Source organism: Amblyomma americanum, chromosome 8 (genome assembly GCF_052857255.1).
Source record: "Amblyomma americanum isolate KBUSLIRL-KWMA chromosome 8, ASM5285725v1, whole genome shotgun sequence".
Classification (NCBI taxonomy): domain Eukaryota; kingdom Metazoa; phylum Arthropoda; class Arachnida; order Ixodida; family Ixodidae; genus Amblyomma; species Amblyomma americanum.
This window is the reverse complement of record NC_135504.1, coordinates 68,862,884-68,888,158: the sequence shown is the minus strand read 5'-3', so window position 1 is coordinate 68,888,158 and position 25,275 is coordinate 68,862,884. Positions and strand designations below refer to the sequence as shown.

The 25,275-nt window shown below is 46.8% G+C and overlaps 2 protein-coding genes across 2 annotated transcripts; both read right to left on the bottom strand.

The window, feature by feature from the left end:
- Positions 1–1,567: 1,567 nt before the first annotated feature.
- LOC144101861 (uncharacterized) lies at positions 1,568–17,081 on the bottom strand. Its single transcript, XM_077635085.1, has 3 exons — positions 17,010–17,081; positions 5,249–7,082; positions 1,568–1,973 (listed from the first exon to the last, which is right to left on the bottom strand). Exons 2-3 carry the CDS (start codon positions 7,075–7,077, stop codon positions 1,634–1,636), a joined length of 2,169 nt encoding a protein of 722 aa, XP_077491211.1. The 5' UTR covers positions 7,078–7,082; positions 17,010–17,081; the 3' UTR covers positions 1,568–1,633.
- On the bottom strand, positions 10,608–12,883 carry LOC144100410 (uncharacterized). Its single transcript, XM_077633368.1, has one exon. It carries the CDS (start codon positions 12,794–12,796, stop codon positions 11,063–11,065), a length of 1,734 nt encoding a protein of 577 aa, XP_077489494.1. The 5' UTR covers positions 12,797–12,883; the 3' UTR covers positions 10,608–11,062.
- Positions 17,082–25,275: the final 8,194 nt, after the last annotated feature.

Sequence of the window (25,275 nt, the reverse complement as noted above, 5' to 3'; positions counted from 1 at the left end):
TAGTAAGCTGATCGGCCTGTAATTTTTCAAGTCCTTGGCGTCTCCCTTCTTATGAATTAAGATAATGTTTGCATTCTTCCAAGCTTCTGGTACAGTCGAGGTCATAAGGCATTGCGTATACAGGGTGGCTAATTTTTCTAGCACGATGTCCCCTCCATCCTTCAACAGATCTGCTGTTACCTGATCCTCCCCAGCTGCTTTTCCCCTTTTCATTGCTTCTAAGGCTTTCTTTACTTCATCTTTCGTTACTGGTGGGATGACGCATTGCTGTGCACTGCTGTCTTTCTCATTGGCGCTCTGATTACATTGGCTACTGTAACTAGCGGGAATTAAATGGGATGTGATAGGGCTTAGCGAAGCTAGGAGGACAGGTGAGGCGTATACAGTGCTAAAGGACGGACACATACTGTGCTATCGCGGGTTAAAGGATAGACGAGAACTAGGTGTGGGTTTCCTCATTAATAAGGATATAGCTGGCAACGTAGAGGAGTTCTACAGTATTAACGAGAGGGTACCAGCAATAGTAATTAGGTTGAATAGGAGGTACAAGCTGAAAGTGGTGCAGGCCTACGCACCCACATCCAGCCATGATGACCAGACCGTTGAAAGCTTCTATGAGGACGTAGAATCAGCAATGAATAGAGTAAAATCGCAGTACACTGTACTGATGGGCGACTTCAATGCGAAGGTGGGCAAGAAGCAGGCTGACGACCACGCGGTAGGTGACTATGGGATAGGCTCTAGAAATAGCAGGGGAGAGTTATTAGTCGAATTCGCGGATAGAAATAATTTACGGATCATGAATACCTTCTTCCGCAAACGAAAAAACAGGAAGTGGACCTGGAAGAGTCCCAATGGTGAGATTAAAAATGAAATCGGCTTCATACTATGCGCTAAACCTGGCATCATTCAGGATGTGGCCGTCCTCGGAAGGGTGCGTTGCAGCGACCATAGAATGGTAAGGTCTAGAATTAGCTTAGACTTGAAGAGGGAACGGAAGAAGCTAGCGAAGAAGAAGACCATTAACGAGTTAGCCGTAAGAGGGAAAGCACAGGAGTTTAGGATAGCGCTGCAAAACAGATACTCGGCTTTAACTGAGGAAGATGATCTTGATGTTCATTCATTGCACGATAACCTGACATCAATAATTACGGAGTGCGCAGTAGAAGTAGGCGGTAGGACAGTTCGAAAAGATACCGGGAAGCTATCTCAGGTGACGAAAGATCTGATTAAGAAGCGCCAAAACATGAAGGCATCTAACACTACCGATAGAATAGAACTAACGGAGCTATCAAAGTTAATAAATAAGCGCAAGGTAGCCGACATAAGGAAGTTTAATATGGAGAGAATCGAGCATGCTATAAAGAACGGAGGTAGCCTAAAAACAGTGAAGAGGAAACTAGGCATAGGTAAAAACCAGATGTATGCATTAAGAGACAAGCAGGGCAATGTCATTAGCAATATGGATAAGATAGTTAACGTAGCCGAAGAGTTCTACACAGAGCTGTACAGTAGCCGTTGAGGATAACAACCGTCATGTCCGCTGCCCAAGTAAGCGTATGCGCAATGACGTAGGCAAAAACGTTTACTATCAAAGTTGACGGTTCTTGTTTTGGGAATAAGTGTCCCACTCTTAAATGAAGGGAATCAAATCTCTCTGCCTCCTTTCCCCTGACTCTCTCTCAGAGCTGCACTTGACGTCTTCGAATCTGAGATAGCGCCGGATCTCTCTCAAGCAGTACTCGTTGAGGCTGTCCAGCTGGGCTCGTCCGTCTTGGCGCGGGCAGCACTCGATCCGCTCCCCCGCGATGCCGATGACCCGCATGAAGACGTGCATGTCGTCCTCCAGGCTGCGGATTCCGTCTCGGACTATGTCGGCTGCCTCGGTGTCGCCGACAGACAGCACCTCGGCCAGTTCGGCCATGAGAGCAGGATGCATCTGGACAGTCTTCAAAGCATGAGGAGTGCAGAACCTGTTCGAAGAAGAGTGGAGAAAAAATTATTTCAAACAATCTATTTCTTCAACAATCTCTTTGGCTCAACCGATGACAGAACAGAAAGTTAGTAAAACTCCTTCAAGGAAAGCTGCAACAAGTATTCGCGCTGTGTTATATGTGCCCTGTTAACTGTATTGTAATAGCTGTAAACACCACATCCTTTTATATTTATTTCATTTGATGCATGTGCCTCTGCCGCCGCGATTGATCAGGTTTATGGTTTATGGGGGTCTAAAGTCCCAAAGCGACTCAGGTTATGAGAGACGCCGTAGTGAAGGGCTCGGGGAATTTCGACCACCTGGGGTTCTTTACGTGCACTGACGTCGCACAGTAGACGGGCCTCTAGAATTTTGTCTCCATCGAAATTCGACCGCCGCGGCCGGGATCGAACCCGCGTCTTTCGGGCCAGCAGCCGAGCGCCATAACCACTCATCCACCGCGGCGGTTGCTGCGGTAGATCAGTTGCTATGGTGCTTGGCTGCTGACCCGAGAAAGGAGGGTCGATCCCGGCCGTGGAGGTTGCATTTTGACGGAGGCGAATTGCTAGAGGTCCGTGTGCTATGTAATGTCAGTGCACGTTAAAGAACTCCAGGCGGGCTAAATTATCCGGAGGCCTTCGTTAAGAAGTCCCTCATAGTCGGAGTTGCTTTCGGACAACCTAAAACCTAAACATAAACATGTGCCTCTCCTTCCCAGCGTGCTTTGAAAAAATATTCAGGCCCCTTCACAACTCAGTCATAGGCAAAGAAGACAAACAGGGGAACGGAAATATATACAAAATTTATGCTTGTTGATTAAATCGCCAAATTCAACGTGATGGCGCGATAAGTTTGTGAACTTTTGCTGAGTGAACACCATCGGAACGTAGCGGACGCAGTTCCTAAAAGATGTGCTGTTACCTTATCCTAACCAGATGCTTTCCCCCTTTGAATTGCTACTAAGGCTTTCTTTACTTCCTCTTTCGTTACTTCTGGGGTGTTGATATGCTTTAGGCTACTCTCCCTCTCACTAACGTCCTTATTACCTTGGCTGCTTGGCTGCTGCATAGAGCTGTGTAGAACTCTTCGGTTATTTTAACTATCTTGTTCATACTGCTAACGACTATGCTCTCATTGTCTCTTAGCGCATAGATCAGAAGTTTGCCAATGGACACTCTCCTCTCTATTGCTTTAAGGTTTAGATTGTTCTATAGAGCGTGCTCGATTCTCTCCATATTATTCTTCGTTACATCGGTTACGTTGCGGTTATTGATTAGCCTAGATAGCTCTGCTAGTCCTAGCCTGTCTGTGGGGTTAGTTGCTTTTATGCTTTGGCCTTTCGTATTCGTACGTTTTGTCTCCTCTGAGAGCTGCCGGTATCCTATCCAACCATGGTAGCCAACCAAGTATGACTAGATACTTATGAATTACACAATGAGGCAGTGATAAGATTCAAATTTAGGAACTTCGCAATGCCAATCAAAGGATGCATTTCATCTACTACTTATGAAAATACAATGTGCGGAGAGTTCATTCTGTTTCTAGGATTTCTGTCTCTAGAGACACATTAGATACGATCTCCATTTTGACAATAATTCTGTACATTTCGCCACTTTTTTATGCATTTACTAAGGAACAGCACGCCATTTGTTTCAAGAAAATGTGCTCCAGGGATAAACGGCGTCGAGACGAAGCACTTAGAAATGCCGATTCTGTGCAAAGCAGCTCTTATTCAGTGAACCCTGTTGACGTGAATGCTTGCTTGAACCAGACGTTGCTTCTGTGCGTTGCTAGCATTTGCATTTCTATCGCGGGCAGCGTGCGTTTACCGACATTATGTTCTGGCGTGGATGGGCCTCGCGCGACACAACAGTGAACGCTTCGCGTAGTGAATTAAGGACATTGGGCACATTCTTTAGCGGATGTCAGGAATTAAGTGCTAGTTAGATAATTTCACGCAGCGACACTTTGAAAACAGATATGGGCTCGAATTTGCTTCACCGTAAAGCCATGCGTCCCGAGTTCGTGTGGCCGTAGCAGAATGGAGCGTATGCCCACAGCTTCTTCAGCGCATCGCTGTGGACAGTTTTTTAGTTCCGTTTGATGACTAATAGTGCACGCGACTCTTGCGTCAACCCAGACCGCACAAGTTCTGAGAGGGATCCTTGTTTAGGTGCGCGCGGCTCATACTGTAGTTAAACTGGCCTTTTCACTCCTGTATAACTCAGACGTTCTTGCTTCAAGGTGTGATGAAGGAAGTTGCGTTGCGAAAGCGCTGCGTATACTGCTCTGTAGCCTGGTGCTACGGCGCTGTAATCGGCTGCCAAACCCCCAGCGAAGTTTTCCTATCAGCGGAAGCGACGAAAGCGCCGCTGTTCACTCGCACATCGATGAGCGCCTCATCCCGGCAGTTAGGTAAATGTAAAGAAGTTTATGTGAAGACATACGTTGGGCGAAATTCACAGTAGTCAAAGACAGCGCTCGCGCGGTTTTTCTTTTTTTTTTCTAATATCGGCAATCGTTGAACTGCTACATGCATCTCTAACCGCGCTTGTATCTCTAAATATATACGAATACGCCAACAAGTTTATTACGTTTCAAGGAACTTTCCCACATGGGTCAACAAATTACTTTGTCTGACATTCGCCAGATAGAGAAATACAGCGACAGAAATGTTTGTTTGTTTGTTTATGGGGGTTTAACGTCCCAAAGCAACTCATTCTATCAGGGACGCCGTAGCAGAGGGCTCCTGAAATTTCGACCACCCGAGGTTCTTTAGCATGCACTGACATCGCACAGTACGCGGGCCTCTAGAATTTCGCCATCAAAATTCGATCGCCGCGGCCAGGATCGGTACCGCGTTTTGCGGGCCAGCAGCCAAGTGCCATAACCACAGAACCACCGCGGCGGAGAGGTGCACAAATGCTGCAGCGTAAACGCCATACCTTTATTTCGTATCAGCACAAAGCTGAGAACGCCGCACAAGGCAAGGCACGGTTGAATGAACTCAGGGAACACTACTTCCAAATCCCTTTCCGCGTGCGCATACGAGTTAAGGCAGCTGGCATGAAGACCATAATTATGTCTACCGTAATTTACACCTAACCCCGGAGCAAAGGTGAAGAAAAATTACTCCTTTCCACCAGCGCCATGTCGTGCAAACAACCGCTTTAATGTGGTGCCGTTAAGGTCATGTTGGAGAGAGTGTCTTGGCTGCCCATCAGTGAGCGAGCTTGCAACAATGACTCTATAAATGACCACTTTATCACGTACCTGTCGCAGTGGCCAGCTGACAGGAACTGAGAAGCACGCGACACCAGTCCGAAATTTCGACGCACCGTGTCCATGATACGGCAAGTGTAGGCGCCTCCATTCCAAGTCACGTGGTCAAGTCTGACTTGCGTAAGAGTGTAGTTGTCTTCGATGTCGTGAGCAAGATAAGGAACGAAGTATCTCATCGTTTCTCCGAGCCAAAACGTTGCTCTGCGGATGTTCCTGCTGCGTTTGAAGGCGTCCGCAAGGCACTTTGCCCCCTCTTCATCCAACGCATCTGTACACACGTCAAGATGTACTACGCTCGTGTTTTGTGCCAACGACTCTATTATTTGGCGCCAGTGCCCCTCAGTGTCTTGATGCGAGTGATGCGATTTGGATGGCACGAGGGTAAGTTCTTTAAGTGCTGTTGTTTCCCGAATGAAGCGGGTAAATAGAGAACAGCCTCTTGAGCTAAAGGAATGAAAGTCACAGAACAGTTCCAAGGAAGAGATACTGCTAACTGAAGACCAAACGTTTGAGAAAGTCTCATGTGTCGCTACATTTCCGTCGTAACGACCACGTCGAGGTGTTTTTGCAATTACATTGTCCTCTAAAATAACGTCAAAGCGAGAGATCAGTTCGATGAGCTGAAATGACACAACTGTTCCCGCTGCGCAATTCTGACGGAGGTCATTGCAGACTTCGAGGAACTCATGTTGATCGTTCTCTCCAACATCAATTATTACTTTCATTGCATTTCTCTTTGCGGACAATGATTCTAAAAAGAGCTTCCAGTGGGCACTGTCCCACACGGCAAGAGACAGCGTAAGTTCTTCCAGCGTTTCAAGTTCCCCAAGAGACGTAGCCGAGCAGTTCAGCAATCCCCTTTTAGACTTGCATGCATCAGCTACGCTTAAGCTCAATACGCGCAGCACTTTATTTTTTGCAGCGACCTTCCGCAATAGGTCGGCGCTTTCTTGGCAGGGGCTAATATTTTCGAGCTCAACCTTCAAAAGTGACCGGTTGTGCACCAGCGCGTCCAGCAAAATTCTCAAGTATAGTTCAGAATCGTTGCTCATTCCTTTCACGGTCAAAGCTGTGAGCTTACATTCATTCCTGAGAAAGCCTGAAAACTCGTCGCGGCATGATGGAGAAGCTGCACTAATGACACTGGAGTTGACTGACAGCTCCTTCAAGGAGAAGTTTGCTTCCAGCGCTTTCAAAAACGCGTCCGCATGCTCAGTACGCATGCGCAATTCAGGAATCTTGAGGCAGGACAGCGAAGTACTAGACCGCAGAAGACTGGTCAACAAGTCCACAACCGTTGTGGAACTCTCTCCTCTGCCCGGAAACACTAGTTCTTCCAAGTTTCTCAGATTTGATATGGTCGTGCAGTGCAACTCGGTCATCACTGCCCAAATGGGGACCGTCACAATCTTGATTGAAGTATTTCGCCGCAGTGTCTCGCAGAGGTCTGCTTCGTCTTTCTTATGGGGTGGACAGGAATAGTCGAAGGCACAGATGCAGGAGTGTGTCGCGATGAGCCAATGGAGAAGGGCTATCTGGAAACGGTGAGGACACTGTTTAGCTTTAAACCTTGAAATGGATAGTTGTCCCGCTGTTCCCCGCACCTCACGCAGCTGATAGCCTAAGTCGAAGAGGAATTCATTCCAGACGTCAAGCTGGTCGACGATGTGGCATGTTTGGCGACGTGTAGCAGTGCACGGCAGACGGTGGTTCAGCGCTTTCCCAGTGAAGGGTCCGACCAGCGCGAGGCCGAACTGCTTCGCCAATTCCTCCGGATCAGATGGCAGGGCTCCATTTTCTGATGTTGAACGGTTCGCCATTGCACCTGCGGGGAACATTAGTGTGCATTACATTGAAATGAAGGTAGAGAGCGTCGATACTAGCCCCCCCCCCCCCTCCTGTAATGTTACCAACTACACCGGCTGTTAACCATTTTCTCTAAAGAATATTTTCATAGTCATCGTCATGTGCTGCTATCATACCGGGCACTTCCCCTTCTCTTGAAAGTCTGAAAAGTTCGTCTAAATGGCGGCATATTTCTGTAAGAAAATATTCGCCCTTTGATTTGGTTTATGGGGGTTTAACGTCCCAAAGCGACTCAGGATGTGAGGGACGCCGTAGTGAAAAGCTCCGGAAATTTCGACCACCAGGGGTTCTTTAACGTGCACTGACATCGCATAGCACACGGGCCTCAGAACTTCGCCTCCATCGAAATTCGACCACCGCGGCCGGGATCGAACCCGCGTCTTTCGGACCAACAGCCGAGCGCCATAACCACTTAGCCACGGCGGCGGCCGCGCCCTGTGATTTATTCAACGGGAGAAAGCATTCTCAAAATAAACTAAATATGGCGAACAACGCTCGATGTCCTCAAACAACCCTACATTAACGAACTATGCGATTAGCATAGGCGATGATGATCTGTGACAACCATTTCTGTCACTTTGCGCTGTTTTTCACTATAGCAGTGACTTCATTACTTGAAGAGGAACGCTTTGAGGTATTTAACGAGATACATAGATAAGCAGCTGCAGTAAATTACTGATGAATGGTCGAGAGGCCATCAGAAGCGCTGCGAGTGTGTAATTATTTACCGAAGTCATCACTATCAAAGACACCATCTTGAGTGATCTCTAATTCAGAACTCGTTTATATTACGAATTGAGATGCTCCCCCTAGACTCATGTGCGACATCTGATAACGGCGTCGTTGACCCGCGCGCATCAACTGTCGCAGGCTCATAGCACTTGTGACCTTACACTTATCACCACTTGATAGCGTTAAGGGGTGTTGAGAAAAAGCTCGTTCAAAGTCCTGCAAGTTCTGAGTTCCTTTTTGGAGCTGCGAAAAGTGCAGTGGAAACTGCTTTTATCCTTAAGCCTGCAAATCATTGCATTTGCAATAGAGTGGATTCGGTAGGCGCCTACCGAATAGGTGATGATGATGACGATGATGATTTATTTTTATGACGCAAGGGTTTCTATAGCCAAAGAGCGCCTTGGCACAATGTATTTTCGACTTCTCGAGGGGGGGCAAAGACCCATCTCCCAAGCATTTCACCCAAAATAAGCCGAGCACCAGGCCAAGGGAAAGCTTTTACCCATTGTATCGCCAGTGGGTATCCGGCGGTGGAGGGTATCGAACCCCGCATCTGGTGCATACGAGGCGGATGCTCAACCACTTGGCCACTGCTGCGGTGCTGGATCGGCGCACAACTCGGGTGTAATTTCCTAGGATAGTGTCTTCATCATTGATGCAGAAAAGGTATATTTGGAGCATAGCCCTTTTATAGCAACATTTATGACACTTCGACGATGACCTTTTGCTGCACCAAACAAATTCCATCCCCCCCCCCCCCCCCCCGTTCGACTTCATGACAGCGCTGAGCAGTTGCTCTGATCGCTGCAAACAGTGCTACAGTGTGCTAACCTCCGTGTTTTGACCAACTCACGGTACCGCAGACATACATGCATACCTGTACATTTGAATGTCTAGACATACATGAGGCAAGAAATACTACTATTATTATACTACTTCTCATGAGACAAGAAATGCAGTATTATATACACGTCTGTAAACATCCTCTGCTTTGATAGAATAAAACTTGCTCCCACTAAGTGTACTGTGTACATAAATGCACTGTTATATATACACGCCTGCAAAAATCCTCTGCCGTGATAAAATAAAGCTTGCTACCACTAAGTGTACTGTGTACATAAATGCACTGTTTTACACACATCTGCACAAATCCTCTGCATTCATAGTATAAAGCTTAATACCACTAAGTCTGCTGTGTACTAAAATCCACTATTATATACACGTCTCCACAAATCCTTTGGTTTCACAGAGTAAAGCTTCTTACTACTTTTAAACACAGGGTGCCTTGTGGGTACAACATAAATATCAAGCTCGTGCATGACACAGATATGAAAGAATCAGCATTGTGATAAAACGTACAAAGTGTGTAAGCGTGATCAAAACAAAATGGGTGCATGCCTGATAATGTTCAAGTTATTCGCTGCGAAATGCACCAAAACATTTTAAGAGAGCAAATTATTTATTTACTCGTTAACATGCCGCGGAGCCGAAACCGCTTATAATGCTTAGCGTGTGCTCCAGGTGTTATCCAAGGCTTAGTAGCTACATTTTATTTTCGCAAAATGCAAAGGCACCATGTGCTGTGTGATGTCGGTGAGCGTTACACGCCCTCACACGTTCAAGTTGTTCGGAGAGAGGCTTTCGTTGTATCATGTCTTATTGCAGGCACGGCACAGCCTTGAAACGTCAAACTCCACAAAAAATGGCCGACGCTTAGAACTCTGCATGGTTACATATTTCAGTCACAGACAAATGCTTGCAAAATCAAAGCTTTATTGCGTCATGCTGACTTAAAGAAATGTAACAGAGTTCTTGAAACATGTTTTCTACTGAACGCCATCCATCGCTGACATGTAAACAATCTGAGGAAGATAGACGGAAATTTAATATAACAGCAATACGTGCAAGTTATACACGAAACCTACGTGTACATCTCTATTACGAAGCTGAATGATTCGAAAATACTCATATTAAGAAAAATTATATCGTCTTAAAACTGCCCCTCCAGAATGACCCTGGCCATCTTCGCAAAGTACAGGCGTAAAGTTCTTATTCTGAGTCCGCTTGCTGAAAAGTTTATATCTATCTTCTGTCCAGTTTTAACTGTCTGTCTGTTGTTGCCAGGAAGAAAGAAAAGGAAAGTGCACAGGCCTGCCCACTGGCTCAAGCCGAGCCACAATCGCTGCCACGTGCAGATAGTAGGAGAGTTCATAGATGGGATAGAAAGACAGAATAGAAAAGACGCGCGGTATAATGACCCAGGCCGATCCCGGAGGCAGTGCAATACCGGTCCAACCGGTGGCAGAAGTGAAGCAACCTTAAAACTCTCCGCCACATTTCCAAAAGTACGTCCAATTGGGACCCTTAACAGATATTCTACGGGGTCCGTGTTTAACTATTTTATCCCCGAGCAGCATCAACGGCTGCACGCTTGTGATTAGTTAGTATCCAGCGCGATCAAAGTGCGTTATATGCGATACGCGACACGTGCTCGCACCCGGCTGTTCCGCACTGCGCCATAAATAAGGAGATTTTGTATACAAAACCACCTAAAGAGTCGAATGCGCGGCTTAGAGAGAGCGAAAAAGAGCAGCCGGCCTGTAACAGTCCACCAACAACTCGCAGCCGTCTTGAATGTACGCTCGCGATGACGTCACAAATACCACAGCGCCTTCGGCTTAGCGCGCGAAAAAGTAAACCGGCCCGCACGCGCATGATCATAGCCTCCTTTATACTTTCTGTGCCTGTCAACGCGCCGCGCGAACCATACAGCGGCGCCGTCGGGTAAAGTTGCGCGGCGCTGCCGCTCCCGCTGCTGAGGGCGCCACTGACGTAGGTGTCGAGGCGCACTGGTGCGAATGCCGGCGCGAGGATGGGAGCGCTGTTATTCGCTCGCGGGATAACTGCTACTAAGCATGAATCGTACAAACTCGTTATATTTACTCGTAAAGCAGACATCCTCTAAGCATAACAAGTGATCACGTTAGTTGTTAGCCAGTAACACCAACGCTATGACATGTTATGTGAGGCAGTTTCAAGATACGTGGGCATGGCTCGAAAAACTACATGACTGCTCCGCTAGCGTAAGTGGTTATAGTACAGTTACAATGCTAGTCTACGCTGCGCTAAAACAAAACTTAAGAAGAAAGGCACCAACATTTATTTACACATTTCACAACAGCCGCTGTGCTACAAGAGTAGCTACTTTTACAGCTTCATTACTTTTCGTGAGAGTGGCTTCTGCCGAAACAGCGGCTTATACAAATCATTCTTGTCTGTTATCGAACAGGCGTAGTTCACCAGCAGCGGTCTGATGAATCTAGTTGCCACAAGTAGAGAAAAATGTTCACGGTGACTGCTGTCACTGAAAGGGCACTTCAGCAGCCTTGATTTACAGATGGCTGGAACAGCTGCATCTGTCAGGTTCTTCAGTGGATTTTCAAGTCGTGGGTTTTCTTTTAAGCTTGTCTCCACAAACAGCCGCAGCGTGTCTAAGACATAGAGTAATTCGTCAGATGGGTAAAGCAGCCCACCACGGTCCTGTTCTCGCGTGAACTGCTCGAGTGGGTTACCAGTAGGTGGCTTGGTTGTGAGTAAACAGCACTGCTCACATTCCATATGTTCACTTATCACACGAGCAATGTAGCCACCTACATAGAACGTGGCCGACAGCTGCAATGTAGGTAGAGAAGCAGGGACATGCTGCACGTCTAAGCGTCCCAAGATTTCCAAAGCAGCCCTTGGAAGCTCATCGATCCTCCCAAGTGCACATAGCCCTGCAGTCCTAAGTCCAGTGCTGTGGTGACTCTCATGATGTAGCACGTTGCTGTGTTCAGATGTCGCGGCAATTCCCGTCTTCAAGACTTTTTCTAGTCCTGAGAGTACTGACCGCACGTGAAGTTGGTCGTTGCATCCCAGTGACCGCCTCAGGGTTCCAAACAGCGCTTCAATCGGGTCACTGCTGAATTTCCGCATTAGTACAAAACAGAACTTCTCCTCAGCTAACAGATAGCGAATGCAGCAAGCAGTCGAGTATGTTGTGAGCAGAAGGGCCTCGTACGTTTCGGCTGAGAAAAAGGCACGAGGATAAGTTGCATCTTTCTTCAGTTGGTCGATATATAGCGGAAATGTAACTTCCAGCCATTCCAGCCTAGAATCATTTTTGTCGTCAAAGTGCCTGACGTCAGGGAAATTTTGCTCGATATGTTGGTACTTGTTGCTGGTGTCGTGCAGTAGGAACCGCCGATGGATGTTCTTCATAAAGAGTATTGTGGGTCCCGCATAGGCAAATGATGAATGGCAGCTTTGTCCTGCGTGCTCTTTCAAAAACTCCAGAGCAGATGTAACGCCTGGAGAAAAAACTTCGGCAGCTCGTTTGACGTTCATTTTTTCAATATTGTTCGGAAAAACATGTTTTCTGGTTAGGCTCCTCACAGGTTTTACAATCCAATCTTTCTGCATCTCGTAGAGTTTCTTCAAGTGAGATGACGAAACCTCGCCTTTCTCTCCAAGGTCGCGTGCAAGGAACTGAGAGCGGATGTTTTTCAAGACGTGGCAATAATCAAAGCTTAAAAAAAGCAGCCGATCAGGATTACACGGATGCTGTATCCTGTACGTGAGGAATCCGCCGCAGAGGTCCTTCATGGCACTCACGTTTACTTTATGGTTGTCGCTCACAAGGCGCACCACCTTGAAGCCTGCCTCTTCAACCTTAGTGAGAACATATCGCATCAATTTGGACAGCTGTGCGCCATTCAGTCCTTTCGTAAAAAAGTACGATGCTGGTATTCTGTATGAAGTAGACAGGCCGTTAATTACAAAACAAAGCAAGGAATTTGCCAGTACCGGCGCACTGTCAAGATCGGTGGCCACACCCATGTCCACATGGCCTACGAAGCTATCTTGCTGCTTGTTGTACTGCAACCTTGGCTTTATTCGCATCTCGTCGACGATGAGAGAACATACTCTGGACTGCGGCGATTCAAGCTTGTCAAGCTCTGCTTTCAGCCGGGCTTGTACCAAGCGGCTAAAACCTGTCTCTCCAGAGGTACTTCCAATGAAGTTTTGTAGTGTGTTCCTACTTGGAAGCTTCAACAATTTTTCCTTTTGGACGTGCTCATAGGCCTTTGTAGAAAGATGCCTAAGTACAATGAAGTGTCGCACTACATCTTCAGACCATGTTGGCATTTTTCGCTTGAAATTGACAACTTCGTTGAGCAGGAAAACTGCAGCAATGTCTTTTTCTTCCGCTTGTTCCCGGATATATGTTATATCTCCAAAATTACTGTCGTCTTTAAGCCTTTTCAGCTCCATTTTATATTTATCTACCGTGGTGCGAAGCCTCTCTATTTGCTTTTTTAAGTCTCTCTCCTTCCTCTTCCACTTGATTCTTTCCACTGCCAGCCAGTAGGAAGATCTGATGTCAGCTTGCGTTGTTTTGTCGGCGCGGACAAGTTCTTCTTCATGCTTTGTACAAGTGGCTCTTGATTGGTGTTGCGTCACTTCAAAATAGTTGACACTTGTAGTTGGAGCGGCTTCAGAGACCTCACTGTCAGCATCAGACGCCGGCATTTCCACGTTCGTGCTTTCGTCATGCTTCATGAGTTTTTTCGCTGGCTCATCTTGGCTATGGTGGGGCTGAAAAGCTGCTCTTTTTCTTCCGCTTACACTGTGCCTCTCCTTCAATACTCGAGGTTGCAAGTACGACGGGTAGTCACTGAACACTGATGGTACAACTCCCTTTTTCAGACGGCGCCGTTTGCCCTCTGCGAAGTCAGAGATTTTGAAATGTATGCTGCATACCCTTGAATAGTTGGAAGTGCAGTTAGGTACCCAGTCATCTCTTCGTATTGCTTTCAGCCATTGCTCACGCTGTGCAGCTTCGACGGGGATCTCATGAAAAGAAACGCCGGGCTCCTTCTTTTTACTGTCCGACCGGCACAATGGTACGCAGCAGTATGCCATTGGGAGCTGTAAGAAGAACAATTTCGGTATCAGCTGTTACATTAATTGATTCATCGCGTCCTGCAAACAATTTTTTTTTCTAACTTGAAAAACAAGGAAAACAAACATACGCGTTGCATCTTTCGGTTTCGCTCACTCCAAAGCAATGGTCATAATAGGTAAAGCTCGTGTTTTTATTTTATCAAAGAATTTCACAATTAGCCGATACATTGCAAAAAAAAAATACTGCCCTGGAGCACATGTAGCATACCACACAGACGAGCTAACCAGGGAAGAAATTAGCACCGCAGACCAAAGAATACTAGCGCACATTTATTATTATTGCCTTACTGGCGCGTAATAAACAGTTTATGGTGCTGTCGTTATTTTTCACAGGCCTCAATGCGGCTGAATACGAGTTTGGCGGTTTCCGATGCAAGAGAGGGACACAACGATTGAGTTGACAACATTTTAAACTAATATAGCTTTCCATCGTTCGGTTAAGCTCACTTTAAAGTAGCCACCATAACAATAGGTAAATCTTCTGTTTCTATTTTTTCTCAAAATTTCACAATTAGCGTATGTTGTAAAAAAAAAAATGCGCAGGAGCACATCCAACATACTACGCAGACGAGCTAGGCAGAGAAGCAATTAGCATTGGTGGTAGTGGAATTTTTATTAAAAATAATGCAAAAGGGAGCATTTGCAGTCCAAAAAAAAAACACGTGCACATCCCGAATTACTATTGCAGTACTGACGCGCGATAAACGCAGTTTTTTGTGCCGCCACTATTTTTCACAAGCCTTAATGCAGCTGAACACTACGCAGCGATAGCCGGAAGGATAAATCAAAGCTGGCACTCACCACTTGGTGCAATGCTGTATTCCTGCGGCATCGGAAGGCACAGAAAAGTGGAAGTAAGACCTTGCACACTGCAAAAAAGCCCACGTAACGACGACAGAGCAACAGCACGTGGCACGCGGCTATCCGGGCTGCTGTGGGCAGGCTGTGGGTGCCCCAACGTCGCTGTCGCCATCTCTCGGCAGCCAGCGGCGTAACTTCTCAAAGGAGGAGGAGCGGCGACGACGGCCGCGGAGCGCGGAGTTGACAGGCACAGAAAGTATAAAGGAGGCTATGGCATGATTCACTCGGCAAGGCTCGCCGAGGAGGAGGTGCGGAGGGGAAAAAAAAGCGAAGGAATAGATAACTAGAGGAGAGGCGAGACAACTTCCGGCCACGGGGACGTTTCGCAGATATTTACGCGTTGCTCTCTCCATGTACAGGGTGTGTCGCCTAAGACTGCGCACGAGTTTAAATAACGATTCTTTTTGGGTTGGAAGAGCGCATTTTTGGACGTACCATTGTCGGCGGTGCGGTAAGTCCGAATACAGCTAAGACGTGTTATCTGGCAGGCTGGTTAACTAATACTGAATAGTCAACTTATTGGTCATTACTGTTGGGCTCCTTAATTATTGATAGGCATACAGCCCTAGTAAGTAAAACCAATATCAGTTTTTAGAATTTTTAAAACACGATTTCCCTGGGCGCTGTGAACAAATAAATTCTGCCGATATCGTGTCGAAATACATGCCCTTTCGAGAAGCTCGCAGGCCGAGCAACCACTGCAATGCACGTAACTCGTAGAAAAAGCCAACATTTCTTGGGTCAAAGCGCCGAGGGTAAACACAGTTTCGAAATTCTAAAAACTGATACGGATGTTGCCTACAGTGGGCTACGCGCCTCTCAATAATTAAGGAGCCTAAAACTAATATTAAAAGTTAAGTAGTCGTTTTTAGTTAACCAGCCTGCTGTAGCTAGCACGTCTTACCTGTATCCTGATGTACTACACCGCTGACAACGCTACGGTGAAAAAAACCGTTCTCCTAACTCAAAAAGCCTATTTTTCAAACGCGTGTAAAGGATCAGGTGAAACACCCTGTGTAAGTTTTCCTTCGCGCCTGTTGGCGACAACTCTAGCTGTCGCCGCGATGCTGAAGGTCATCGACATTTCCGCATGGAGTAGGAGATAGCGAGCACGGTGTTGCATTCTAGTTCACTTCAGTACGACAGATTAGAGTGCACAGAAGAAACCCGAATTGGTTGGACGCTAAGTGACTCAAGTGTTATAGAATGATAACAATGCTACGCTTCAATCAGCGAAGCCAACAAGGTGGTTTTTGTGAAAAGGTCAGTCGAGAGCAGCTGACATACGCGCACTCCGTATTGTTCGCCGCATTTCGGGCTCATTGCTCTGGGGAACTTGCGTTGCGGCCACCTGTACAACTTGGACTCGTGAGATTGCCAAAACTCTAGAAGCTTCTCAATTCTAGCAACTGTAACTGCCAGTACAGCGCCAGTAATCGAGAAGACTGAGCAAAACGTCAGTATGAATTGTGAATAACGCCTTGCCGTTCAAAAGCGCTCGCGAACATGAAGAGATAGGTATTCAAGTATCACTTGTTGCTGGGCAAGTTGGTGCACATTCTTCGGTGAACGATAGAAAAACATAAAACATTCACGGGAAGAAGACAGGACGACGCGCTAATGACAACCGTGTCGCCAGTATTGCGTCGTCCTGTCTTCTTCTTTCGCGTGAATGTCTTCTGTCACGTAACGTTTACAGAAGAACATGAACACAGTTGCTTAGTGCTACTTCGTGTAAGCTCAACTGTATCCAAAACACGCACATCTCCTATGCGGGACCGCGATTGCTGGAGCGGCAGCGTTTGCTAAACACATATGAGCTGTAGTAACAGGCGCAAGTGGCACACAGGAAACAACATCCTCATATCGAATGACATATTTCTCAAACTGTGCTTCACAGCCAACGTCAAACGCTATCGCGTCTGGGCCCAATTTTAAGGTCAGTGAGAGAGTCGCCACACACCGTAGTGCTCATTAATACCACATTTCGTTTGAAGACGATTGGTGAACCATGGCTTTCGCCAATGACAGTTGCAGCCGGGATTCACAAAACTCACTTCTAGAGACAATGAGCCATTATGAAGTCAAAAGGCTCTCGAACAAAGACATCCTCAGCATAGGAATCGGTGCACGTGCTTCCGAGTTTGTAGTGCGTTAATATTTAGGTGACGCCTCAAAAAGTGAGCGCAGGTTGCGCTTACGACCACACCACCGTCATAATTTGAGAGGATTTGTGGCACGCACAGAGGCTAAGTCAGAATGGAAAAGGGAGTCGCGTAAGACTTACATAAGACTGCATAGTCCAGCCAACAGCGAAGACCCCGCCGCTCCTGACGCACGCCCGCCAAAGCAGCTGGCAGAAATTCAAACGCCCAAGCGATACAAGCCACAGGCGCCGCCCCCGCTACGTTGGGCACCCTCTCCCATTTGGGATTGAAGCTTTTCGGCTTAGACGGTACTCCTGTCGCCGTCTACGGGCGGAGAAGGGAATCAGGAAACTCCTCGCCAAAGGCAAAGCGCGGGGTATGAAATAACGCTCAAGAATTAAACGCGCGGCTACAAAAACGTCACAGAGGAAATGTTCCCAAGGGAAACGTATTAACTGAAACACATAAGAAAAACTTCTGACAAATATAGATGTGATCATCCAATACTCAAAACGAAGATGATACATTAAACAGAGTGTACGGATGGGCATATATGTGCAGCTTTTATCAAATCATTCCAACTTGAAATGCCTAGTACTGCGATTGAAACATTAAAAAAATATGTTCGGAAAACAAACGGATCATGTGTTGTTGCTATTATAAATTTTGCATGTGGTCCAAATTTTCAAATCACGAAAGAAGATTGAACTAAACTTTCTCGCTTCGACCTTACTGCCAACCAAATCTGCGACAGCTGAGTGCGATTTAATGCAGCTAAGAAATAAATTCCTGAATGTTCGGCCCAGAAAGTTCCGAAAGGCCAAGTCCCAAGCGCCGGCGGCCATTGATGAGCGACGCCGTTGCCTGAACCGTTTTACCAGTGTTCCTTGCCTCTTCGCTTGGCTATATACCCCCATCGCCCAGAACTCCCCCCCCCCCCCCCCCCCCCCCTATTAGGCAATGAAACTCCCGCTGGCCGTTTCCGGTTTTTCCCACTGCTCTTCCCTCATCATCCGCCTGCGCTTCAGAAAGAGCGTCGGCTTGGCCAACGCTACTCACCGCCATTAACGCTGCATACCCGATGTCGGGTGCGTCAGTATGGGCACCCCGCTTGAACTCCCATCAGCATGGCGGTCGAGATCGGTCGATATCGATGTTGATGGTGGACTTCTTTTTTGTTAAGAAATATTTTCATCATAAGACATTCTACAGAACGGCCAGGGACCTCGTACTAACTACGGAACACAATCAATTGAGCACCAAATCATGTTGATGTGTAATTCTCATCCGTTTGTAATAGATGCAGCTAAAAATAGTTCCACGCCCAGGGGTTTTAAACGCATCTGTTCGTCTTTCTTTTTGTTTAACGTTGTGTCCTAGACGACCAAATGCTTACTTCTGGTTCTGTTTGATGTAATATTATGTCGGTTCGAACAACCCTAATGTATTGCATTTCTGTACAATTTTATATGATTTAGTGTGTATTATTATTTTATTATCTGTATATATTTACAAGAACTGTTTATGATGCGTCTATTGTGTAAGTGATGGCAAGGACAGCCTTTTTTGTTGTGTAATGCAATACCGCTCCTGCTGCTGTACCCAAGCGAGGACAACACCCAGTCAGGAGGTTTAGCACCTCCTTTTGTCTTGCCTCGTGGGCAATACCTGTATGTTGCCCAAAGGAGAAATAAACAAAAAAAAAATCTCGTCAGCCAGGCATTCATGAAAACGGGTACTGAAATTTTCCATTGTGTCTGATTTCGTTTTGCGATACTTAGATGAAAGGCGTCTTAAAGGCGTATTAAAGGCCAGCTGAAGTTCCGGGCCTTCATTACAAATAAATATTGTGCCGTTGTGCTCGCACGCAATACTACTGGTATGAAGTAGAAATACTTAGAAAGATGAAATGATATGTATGAGAACTCATGCTCAGGTGACAAGGCTCCTCGGCGTCGACCCGCCAGTGCGGCATTTGTATGTGTCGCATGTTTATTCAAGCGTGGCGTACAGGGCGTGTTGTTGTGACGTGAGGTGTGACACATACCTCACAGCTTACGTCGCCGAGAGCAGCAACCAATGAGAGAAGCCCAAATTAAACGACGGCGAAATGGATCTTTGCAATACACGGCCCCTTAAAGCCCTAGAAATCTGCCGAAATTGATATAGTTTTAACGAAGTCCGCAGCATTCAAGAATGAGCGGCTCGAACTGATCGACGGCGGAGTGTTTTTCTTCAGCTTCACACCGATTACCAATATCATGTAGCTCGACCTCTTCGCACGACGTACTGAAACGATCCACTGCAGTCGCCCGGATGATGCCGAGCCGCCGCGGTGGCTCAATGATTATGGCGCTCGGCTGCTGACCCGAAAGACGCGGCTTCGATCCCGGCCACGGCGGTCGAATTTCGGTGGAGGCGAAATTTATACGCCCATGTACTGTGCGATGTCAGCGCACGTTAATCAACCGCAGATGTTAGATATTTCCTGAGCCGTTCACTACGGCATCCCTCATAGCCTGAGTCCTCTTGGAACGTTCAACCCTAATAAACCAATAAACCAAACCGGGTTGATTCCCATGGCTTAGCAGGAAAACTAAACAACCTCACATCTGCGTCCCCTTATTGGGTAATGGGAATCGTTTACGCATTAGCACCTGCGCTCATTTTTTTTTTTTGGCTGGGTACGACCAACATTCGCGGTGTCGATTGGCCTATGTAAAACTTGCAAAAAGTCCGCCAAGATAGAAACTGGCTCAAACCGAGCAGCCCAAACCGAGCTGCCCCCTGTGGCTAAGAGACCACGAGACGTCGCCACATGGGCACGACGGCCTCCTTTGATGAAAATCTGCAGCTTAGACCTTCAGTTGTATTCCAGTGTAATATCTTGTTTAACTGTTTTATAGTACTCCTTGAATAAGCGAGGCTATACGAGCCATCACTCTATCCATGAGTAGTGCCTGGGTGACACCTTGAAGCTGCAAAATGAGTGAGACAAAATTTTGAGCAACATGAGCTGCAAGATTGGAGCGGCGTCCTGATCGCTTGTAGCTTCTGCACTTGTTTTCTCGGAAGGGTCGTGCAGCCATCCTTTTCGCGTGCTTAGCTCTCGTCTGCTCGGACAACTCTGGTACATCCTGGGCGAAATGCGCGCTTGCGCCAATCTAAGAAACTGTTAAAGTAGGGGATCCAGCTGCGGCCTGTCCGTTGTCTCAGAAATCTATAATCCACCTTATTCACGTTGTTTCTCACTACGAAGATTTCTGTGTAACCAGGGTCTTAGGATATTTTAAATCAACTGCTAGCTTTGTAAGCAACGTTGCCTTGCAAAAACTGAAACCCGATTCTTCCCATACACGGTGAATTTGAAATGAAAGAAAATAGAGACGGCAACCAGTAAAAAAATATACCTGACATTTCGGCTCCCACCACGGGCGCTTGTTCAGAATTCCTTGTGCAGCTGGGTCCCGGGGAAACACGTTAAAGCAACGGTGTTGTGGGCGGTGTTCCGCGATCTTGGCGCCGAAACGACAAATATCTGTTTTTTTTTTTACTGGTCGGCTAATCTGTATTTGAAATGCACCCACCCGGCCTGACGAGAATGCGTCGGACGTTCAATTTCATGGGTAGTAAATCTAGCATAATTATATATTTTTCCTCTATGCATTCAAACTATACATTACGCAGACGCACCCTATAGATTGGTCTATTTCATAACTACGCTTGCCGAGCGAGGAGGAGGTAAATCTTTTTGAAGAAGATGTATTAGGTGCAGGTTGGGGTGACGTTCCCCTCCCCGCGGTGGGCTCCTCTTCTAGGCCGGACGCAAGGTGGCCATCCGATGGCGTCGCTCGGCGATCTCTTCGGCCTACTCCGCTATATTATCCTTGCGTGTCTGAAAATCCCGCTTGTGACCCCATCCAAGAATTCTAGTTTCTTGTTTATCATCTCGCCCCATAGAGGGCAGCAGGAGTCCCGCAAAGTCGAAGCACATTGCCGGTCTCAAACGCAACAGCGGAGCAAGTGCACGCCGAAGGGGCCTTGGAGCTTTTGATAACTTACTGTGTGTAGCTGTATGTGTACAACTCCATGCCGATCGCAGCGATCTTACACGCTGCCTATGGAGCATACAGCAATCTTAGCAGTGCTTTCGCGACGGCCCTGCGCGAACAGTTCTGGAAGTACTAGAGTCCATGCTCTGCTACTAGAGCACTAGAGTCCTAGAGCACTACAGCACTACAGTACTAGAGTCCACGGGCAACGTGAGTAAGCGTCAAGAGGGCTCTGATAAAGAACGCGATCAGCCAGGCGCGCGTCACTAGTGTTTAAATGGGTAGTCATGGTTTCGTCACGACCAAATCGCTTATCACTGACAGTTTTTGTTTGTTTAGTGGAGCAATCGCAGCGCCGAGCGTATAGCGCATGCTATAGCATATATAGCGCATGCTAAGAGGTTTAACGTTACAAAGCGACTCAGGCTGTGAGCGACGCCGTAGTGAAGGGCTCCGGAAATTTCGACCAGCTGGGGTTCTTAACCGTACAGTGACATCGCACAGTACACATGCCTCTTGAATTTCGCCTCCATAGAAATTCGACCGCCACAGCTGGGATCGAACTCGCGTCCTTCGGGTCAGCAGCCGAGTGCCGTAACCACTGAGCCACTGCGGCGGCCCTCTGACACACATGAGTCTTGACTCCAAGCTCTCACGTAAGTGAGGCTCAGTTTAGCGATTATTTCAGGATAGTGAATGTTTAAACTAAGCCTTAAAGTATTCCTCTCCATATCAAGCAAAAAGTACTTATGCGTAATGTGCTCGGTGTTTGAAAGTAGAGCAACTGAGTTAAATAAACGCAATACGTTCTGCGAAATTTCTGACGCATACCGCAGGCGTAGTTTTTGAAGCAGTCGCAGCAAGAGCATAAACCTGGTGACAATAGCACCGCCTAGCTATAGCGGGAGGAAGAGGTGATAAAGGTGGTTACTTTAACGCTACAGCGTTAATGAGCCCGTGTCGCAGAAAATCCGACCTCGTCGGCGTTTTTCACAGTGAGCGAAAAATCGCGGAAAAAATCCCCTGAGAAGCAAACCTAGGAAATAGGCGGGCGACCTCGGTGACGTGACCTTGCGGCAGCATCACAACCTGTCCACCGGATTGTGAGCGAACTGCCCACCATGGCAGGTGGCATTTAATCATCAATCGCTCGGGAAGAACAACCTGGTTCGCACAAGGCCCACCGGTGGCGCCACCTGCCATGCCCGGAGCAGTGGCGCATCGCTTAACCGCTCCACCAATGTGCAACGAGTACTATGAGCACTCGCAAGGGTCTATGAATGTAACGTAGAGAATGGCCAGTTGTACATATATGTGCAGTAAACCACCACGGTATCGCGTCACACCCTTAAGGCGAAGCTTACGTGTCGCCGGCAGTTTTATTTCGATTATTTTTATTAGTTGCCTTGAATGTTCCATCTTGAAGCAATTGAGAGAATATATCTGTGTATTCACTGCCGAAAACTACCGCCACACAGGGACAGAAGCACGTGCCCATACCTAACAACCTTAAAAGGGACACTGAAACAAGCTCTAGCCAGTTCTCTTCTTATTAAACGGTGTTTTGTTATTAGTAAACTGCCAGCACTACCTGCCACTACCTGCCACGTAGGTGGCTGGGTTGTCTGCAGAGTCAGTGTATTGAGAACCGCCTTCCAAGCGAAAGCTACATTCCAATATAGAAAACCACACTTCAGGTGAATCTGCCGTCAGTTTCAGCTATGCGGCTAGCTAGATATATGGTTTTTTGGTGCAATTGCTTTCAAATGTAGAAACGAAAACATGGTCGATAAAAGTCAGTAGACTGTTCGTTATAAAAAAACATGATTAAGCTCCCACTCCCTACAAACGAAAGCTCATGGTAGCTCCGAACCAGTATTACTGGGAACACCTACTCGAAGGCAAAGAAGCACAGCAAGACCTTGTCGAATGGGTCATGCAGGCCCTCTCAGAAATGAGACTTCCTAGTCGACCAGTGCATGATTAGGAGAGAAGACAGCCTGTTTTCTGTTGAAAAAAAAGGTGTATATCTACATTGAAATTTGGCAGTCCGTTCGCACAGATCTTGAAACGCTCCGTGCGTACCCAGGGAAGTTCGCCAAACGGAAGCGGGTAACTATTGGGAGATGAAAGTTGAAAGCTGAAAATTGGTTGCATCCATGCAGGCTCCTGGAAAGCGTGCTCCAAGGCTTCATAGTTAACCTAAGAACTGCTTTGGACAATGATGTTGATGGCGTCGCGGCCATATATCTTCGCAGTTGGTTAGAATAGAGAATAAATCGCCATGTGTCACCCGCGCACAGAGGCATATAGCCAGCGGATGACGCAAGGGTGACCAAGCCAGTTCCGAAATAACAATTCCCCCATTTAAATAGCCAGGGCAGTGGTCTCGAGAAAAATGTACCGATCAGTCCTTACAAAACTTCATTTAGACAGTCTATAGACTGTGCATAGACTTCATTTCATAACGTCTGTAGACTCTCTATAGACAAACCAACAGTCTAAATACTATGAATATACAAAAATAAATGTCTATAGGAAGGCAATAGAGGCATTAAGAAATATATAGGCTGTCTATAGACAATATTTTTAAAGGAGTACATCTCCTGGCTATCCCTAATCATTTTGCCGCCATCGCACCTCAGAAAAAAAAAGAGAAAGAAACAGCGAGTCACATGCCTCCGTGCATCACTACAATTACTTTTACGCTGTTTCCTGCATTATTTATCAACTTTCCGGGATGTCGACCGGGCAAATTTTCTTCACCGTTCTAAAATGTTCAGTAAGAAATTAATCCCGTTAATTACAGCCCCGTTAGTTGATAATGAAGCTAAACATGGTGTTTGCCCCATTATGCAAGGTGTGTCGGCCTTGGAATTTAGCGTTTAGCGGCTACTAGAAATACTGAGAACACAAGACAAACAGCCGGCGCCCTAAATCGTCACAGAACAGGGCACGGTATATGCACTGTTCTTCAAGATTCCCGATTTCGATGGCATACCAACGAATCCTCAAATGAGGCGCACTAAATGCTCAGTGGCAAGCATTTAGCTTCTGACCAAAATTTCGAACTTTATGAAAACAGCAAAACAGAAGACAACTCGAGCAGCAATTTTCATGTACAGAAATCTATATTTCAAACCAGTGCTAAAGATGTGCTGTGGTACAGTGTGTAGAGTGAAGGGGTAGGAGCTCTGAAGGTCAGCATTTCGAATAGGAGACATAAAGTATTTTTCTTTAATGCGAGGTTTCTACAATTTTACTATTGTTTTATCAACAACAATGATGATCTTTCTCATGCTTTAACTGAAATTTTGAGAGGACATCGGCAGGTATTTCAGTGGAAGTTGGGTGGCAGGACCTTGAAATCTAATTCTTGAGAATTGAGGCGGATATTCATCACTTACTGTGAGACTTCCTAGCTCTCAAGCCTACAAGGATCCGGCACCTGATGGTAGCAGGCCTTTCACCAAGAAACCCTGCTTAATACATTGCCTGGGCGCAGGACCCGTACCATCGTTCTCTGCTGGACTTCATCAAATCAGCTAACCTTTTTCCATTCATTTAATATCTTCTACATCATTCATCACACCTTCACCCATCATTGATGCCATGGGACAATAAATTTCTCTTTAAAAAAAACAAGTGGAAATGAAAATGAATATTGGTTGTGAGGAAAGGAAATGACGCAGTAACTGATTCACATTTCTTGGTGGACACCCCCACGGCACCGTAAGTAAAGAATAAAGAGGGGATTCAAGGGAAAAATGAAGAAAGAGGTGTCGTAGTGGAGGTCCCGGTGCACTGACATCGCACAGCACACAGGCGCCTGTTGTGTTTCGCCTCCATTGAAACTCGGACGCCGCGGTCGGGTTCGAACCCGGGTACTCCGGCTAGAAGACGAACACCTCAACGTTACACTGTGCCACAGCGGCGGGCAAAACGCGGCCAATTTGGGGTTCTGAGTCGACTGCGGCGTGTTTACATAGTGCAGTTCACTTTCAGTATAGAGGGCATTCGCAGAGGGCATTCGCAACGAGTACAAGTTTCTGAGGAAGGATAAGTAATATGGGTCGCCAGGCATCCGATTATTTTAAGAGTGTGCCATCTCTGATTACATCACCCAGGGGCATAAGTTTCTCATAAGTACACAGCTTGGCTTCGGGAGATGCTCCATTCGACTCGCGCTGTCGTCCGCTTATCCACCGGTTTTCTTAAATGGGTACAAGCCACGGCCGGGCCTGGTGCTCGGCTTCCCAGGGGCGTATGGCCTCGTAAATGGATTCCCATGGCTTCGTTCAGCCCCTGCGCATTGAGAGCCTCTCTCCGTGGGGTGACTCTAAAAGGCAACAGC

Coding starts and splice junctions, on each gene's coding strand:
- LOC144101861 (XM_077635085.1), bottom strand. CDS start 7,077: ATGGCGAACCGTTCAACATCAGAAAATGGAGCCCTGCCATCTGATCCG. Junction 1,974..5,248: donor TCAGCTGGCCACTGCGACAG/GTACGTGATAAA, acceptor TTCTTCGAACAG/GTTCTGCACTCCTCATGCTT.
- LOC144100410 (XM_077633368.1), bottom strand. CDS start 12,796: ATGCGAATAAAGCCAAGGTTGCAGTACAACAAGCAGCAAGATAGCTTC.